This window comes from Ochlerotatus camptorhynchus, unplaced genomic scaffold (genome assembly GCF_037179485.1).
Source record: "Ochlerotatus camptorhynchus isolate MF236.1 unplaced genomic scaffold, CSIRO-AGI_Acam_v1.1 ptg000316l, whole genome shotgun sequence".
Taxonomy (NCBI): Eukaryota; Metazoa; Arthropoda; class Insecta; order Diptera; family Culicidae; genus Ochlerotatus; species Ochlerotatus camptorhynchus.
Window position 1 is genome coordinate 4,161,482 of NW_027040804.1, and position 5,048 is coordinate 4,166,529.

Consider the following 5,048-nt stretch of genomic DNA (forward strand, 5'->3'; position numbering starts at 1 on the left):
GTAAAACATCATAAAGCATAGTAAATTCAACAATTATTTTATAGCAGAATCTCTAAGCCAGTGCACAAACCCGTAGTAAAAATGAGAGCATTCTCAGTTGGAAATACAAATAACTGAGAATTTTTACTGAATAGTATTTTTTAACTACACTTGTGCTCGTTGTGAACACATGATGCAGTCTGCAAAAAAACGTAGGTGCGTTACGTTTAATTTAAACCACCAATATGGTAGATTCTACTACACCATTTGCTTTCCGTGCAGTCTCCCTCGAAAATGCTTACTTTGTAGTCATTATTGGGTATTTTGCGGTTACCGTGTAGATGAGCTAAAGTTCACCCGTGCACAGGTCTATTAGAAAGTTTGTTTACAAATATTTTGCCTGACATTGACGAGTGCACGGATCTGGGGGGGGACGTGCTGTCAAATCAGCCTACTGATCATTCTTGTATGAAACTGGTTCCAAAGGTAAACAAACGCTGTAGGTTTCTTATGGCTTGTTTACGTTTGGAACCAGTTATCCCAGTTATGCGAGGTAGGCGACGATTGTTCGTATTTGACAGCCACCTCCCCCCCTTGGCACGGATGGATTTGAGTTCACTCACTCGGCAAAAAGTGACACAACAGCGGGGCCCTGTTTACTAAAAATGAACACATATGTGTTCATTTTTAGTAAACAGGGCCCCGCTGTTGTGTCACTTTTTGTCGAGTGAGTGAACTCAAATCCATCCGTGCACTCGTCAATGATGCCTACGCGCCAGCCGAGATTAAAGTTTTAAACAAAAAACTCATAATACAATATTACATGTCGCAAGTACAACCGTAAATTGCAATGCAATTTGAAGAAGTGATGATTTCTGACCTAAGCACGGGATATGAATTAGAATATATCACTGAAGATACGGAAGAAGACGGAATAGCAGGTATGGAAAGAAATACTTTTCGATTTTTGTATTCCATCGTGAATTAAAGAGGTTTTTATTATCCAGCCAAAAATGTACCCGTTTCGTCAGCAATAAATGTGAATAATACCGAAAAGTCGCCAGTTAAAAAGAAGATTCCCATCATTCGTAAACCCGGCGAAATTGTAACTCCGGTAACAGTGCGTCCCTCTGGAAATGTTAAAGGTTTGGTTTATGTTTGATTATTGAAAATTGATGTTCTAAACGGTTTTTTTTTTCCATTTGCAGTATCTCCTTCGATTTCAAACCTATCCACTAGCAGGGCTTTAACAGTTCGCAGTAAGGTAGAATGGAAGAAAGTTGAACCTCAGTTGTCAAAAAGACCGCTAACTCCAGCCCCTAGGGTGGTAGTAGCCAACGAGGAAACCACTGTTCACCCAGAATCGGATGACGTAGAGCAAGAACATGAGACATTCGACCACGAGTACGCTGAACCGGCAGCAATAAATGTAAAGAATCCTCAGACGCAGGCGGATCGAATCGAGAAGAAACTGGATATGATCCTGGAAAAACTAAATCAACATGACGCAACTTTCACGGAGATCAAATGCAACATAAAAGATCTTCGAGTAGGGCTGAAAAACTCCGTAAACGATCTTAAGGAGTTGCCAAGAGGAACGAGTGATGCCAATAATGGACCACCCCCAAAGCGAAAGCGGCTAGTTACTTTCCCAGTGACGGATGATAACTATTTGCTTCGATTGGAAGACCTCTTACAAGTCGACGACAACATCCGTGATGAAGTGTCGATAATTTTCAAGGAAGCACCCACTACCAGCGTGTACGAATTTCTACGAAAAAATGTCTATGCTCTCTTCGAGAACTGCTCCAAATATACCTGGACGGGAAAATCGTCGAATGCCATACCCAAGGGGTCTTCTTCCAACGTGGCGAGTAAGATGGCCCTGGTGGATCATTTAATTACGTGTACCTGGGAAACGTTTCCCCATCTGAGCCGGCAATCCATCGAAATGGACTTTCGACGAGCTTTGGGTAATTTTAACGATACGGTTTACATCAAGCGGAAGAAACGAATGGCGATGAGGGTGCAGAATGAGTTCGATACAAATTCTGAAACTGATCTTTTATGATTCAAGGACTGGAAATAAATACCTGCTGAAGAGATGAATAAAATGGTGCAAACATTTTTAATTTTCGACACAATCTTTGTCATATATTTATTATTTTCGAAGCAAGATTTCTTAAAATTAATCCCCGAACAAAACTCAATTATACGTCCTCCTCTAGCAAAGTCTGATTTGCGCTGGACTTTTCCATCTTCCGTTTCAGTCGAATCACCCGGGATTCGTTGAAGTTGGTCAACGCTCGCCGGAACTCCTTCTCGATGATGTCTCGGGTCATGTAAGGGAACTTTTCGCAGCCACACGAAATAAGCAGCTCCACGATGGCCAGCTTGTGCGCGGGATTGGAGGGCGGCACGCTGGGGACATTGTGAGCTGATTTGCCCGTCCAGGTGTACTTGGATGTGTGCTCGAACAGCGAATGGCAATTTTTGCGCATAAACTCATACACGCTGATCGCCGGGGCCTCGCCGAAGAGCCCGCTTAAATCGGTGCGGATCTCCTCGTCTACCTGGATGAGATCCTCCAACCGTAGCAGATAGTTGTCATCGGCTATTGGGAACACAACCAATCGCTTCCTTTCTCGCTTCATTGGGACCGGATGAGAACTGGAATCATTACTCTCGTTTCTGTTTGACTGTCGGTCGGAGTTCTTCAGTTCGATTCGCAAATCCTTAATGTTGAATTTGAGTGCTTTCAAGGCTGCGTCATGCTGTCCCTGCTTGGCAACCACTTTCTCCAGCAAGTGCTCTATGCGAGATAGCTTATCGTTGAGCGATGCCAAATCAACGCTACTCGAAGCTTCTTCCGTATATGTATACTGTTCGAGTTCGGACGCATTGTTCAGGTCTTGCGTCGTGTCGTCCAACTGAGAGTCGTCTTCCATTTCGTTACCTTCCAGGTGTTGTTCAATATTACCGTCAACTGAAGATATCGTGAAAGTAGTCAGAGGGACTTTTAATCCTGGAGGAGTAACCTTGCTCCATTCCACTTTCGGTCTTATGGTTGATGGAGAAACTACAAAAAAAAAAACAAAACAGTTCGAATTGTACCAAGGTGCGCCCGGAGATTATTCCTCAGAAGGTACAAACCCGTTACAGTTCCACATGGTTTTTGAATCGGAGTAACAATCTCCCCAGCTTTGCGAATGATTGGAGCTTTCCGCTTCACAGGAACCGCACTCTCGCCGTTACTAATGCTGCTAATAGCGCTCGGGGAAGCAGAACTTCCGGCATTGACAATGGGCTTCGTGTTCTTTATGATTATCCCGCTTGGTAGATTCAGTTTCACTTTTACGTTGTCCGCTGGAAGTTTTGAAAAGCATTGATCCTATGGCATAATTTCGGAATTTATAAACCAGCGTCGTTACCTGGAGCAACTGCAGGCGGCTGTTCATCGCCCAAATATTCCGCATCACCGTAACCGGCTTCGCCATCATTTATGATCACTTCTTCTATCTCTAGCATCGTTGTTGGACCGACCAAAGGCCAACTTACCGGAGCGAGAAAAACCAAATTAAATAAGACTCTCCGGATTAAACTTTCGGCTTTGGAGTGTTTTGTAAATTTACAAGTTTTATTTTTTGTTTAAACTTGACAGCCAGCGCAGCTGCTCGATGATGGCCAGTTTGGGTATCGGAAGGGCTAATGCGAAGCGCCACAGCCTTATGGGCCAAACTTATGTCAAAAAACACGCTAAACGTACGAGTAACGAAATAATTCAAAATTAAGTCTTTAGTACTCATCTTGACGCCTAACTGCAACCAGACAAAATTGAGTTCTTTGCGAAGTATCCTATTTTTAGTATTTTGCAAAGACTTCATTTTGCGTCAAATGTAACTGTTTCATAAAGAGTGAATATTGGATAAAAATACTTAAAACCGGGTTCTTACCTCGGTTCTTACTGTAAAACGATATTTAGAGAAATTAAGGTTTTAACTGATTTTCTTCTATATAACGAAGAGATGAACTAGCCTAAGGCTAAAAATCTCCAAAATAAAGATTAAAAAAAAATCTGTATAACGTATAACAATTGAGCATTAAATAAACAATACAGTATTTTTATTTATTATTTTAGGGGCACAGGGATAGTTTAAACCACAAACGAAGTGACAGACGACTAACTGACGAAGAAATCGATTAAAATAATGTGGTTCGCTGTAATAGAATTTTCTTAGAAACTTGTGCCATCATCCACCAGATGGGATAGTATTTTTGTTTTGGTTTTGCACAAATTGATTTTGTGTACAATGATTCTTTGACAGTGTGCAAAGAGTGTATAATTTTGTCATTTTTTTATGCATTTCAGTTTTGAGTAGAGCGAAAGAGATAGAACCAAAACATTCTAGTACATTTGGTGAAGATGCTAGTTCAATCCAGTAGCAGCAACAATCAATACGAAACTAACGATTTTAAATTGGCTCAATTACGTAGTAACTGTTAGCTACTGTTAGCAGAAACTCATTGTTGTTAAAATAATTTACGCATTAATGAGTAAAGCCACTTTTATTAAAAATGGGTTAACTTTTACTCATATAAGGGTATTTGCCTGTTACCGTGCAAGCGTAAGGTTTGTTTTCGTTTTGTTGTTTATTTCTCGATGAACATTTCAAATGGTCCTATCTGCTTTGATCGATTCTCTTCATCGACTTTCTCTTTCGTCAATAACTCAGCTGCAAAACCTTTCCCTGTTGTATTTGACGTTTTGGACGCTAGATAAGAGTCTCCTTTATCAAACTATGTGGTAGAATTAGCGCAAAATCTGTTTGCATAGCAGTGGTTATAAAGAGAGAAAGTCGATGAAGAGAATCGATCAAAGCAGATAGGACCATTTGAAATGTTCATCGAGAATTTTTACTTTAGAATGACAGTTCTTACAGCAAACAAAAAATTTCTCACAGCTACTACACTGTAACTGGCGAGTACCCATTAATGGGTGAAAAAGTACCCATTTTATGGTAGTGTATGGAGTTGTCAAAAAATGCGTAAATGAAAATTTCAAATAGTGG

General features: G+C 40.8%; 2 protein-coding genes across 2 annotated transcripts; one reads left to right on the plus strand and one right to left on the minus strand.

Moving 5' to 3' along the window:
* Positions 1-758: 758 nt before the first annotated feature.
* On the plus strand, positions 759-2,082 carry LOC135707739 (uncharacterized). Its single transcript, XM_065229621.1, has 3 exons — positions 759-920; positions 987-1,124; positions 1,188-2,082. Exons 1-3 carry the CDS (start codon positions 830-832, stop codon positions 2,048-2,050), a joined length of 1,092 nt encoding a protein of 363 aa, XP_065085693.1. The 5' UTR covers positions 759-829; the 3' UTR covers positions 2,051-2,082.
* A 71-nt stretch (positions 2,083-2,153) lies between these two features.
* Positions 2,154-3,589, minus strand: LOC135707740 (uncharacterized). The gene is made up of 3 exons (XM_065229622.1): positions 3,411-3,589; positions 3,133-3,345; positions 2,154-3,058 (listed from the first exon to the last, which is right to left on the minus strand). Exons 1-3 carry the CDS (start codon positions 3,505-3,507, stop codon positions 2,190-2,192), a joined length of 1,179 nt encoding a protein of 392 aa, XP_065085694.1. The 5' UTR covers positions 3,508-3,589; the 3' UTR covers positions 2,154-2,189.
* Between the last annotated feature and the right edge of the window lie 1,459 nt (positions 3,590-5,048).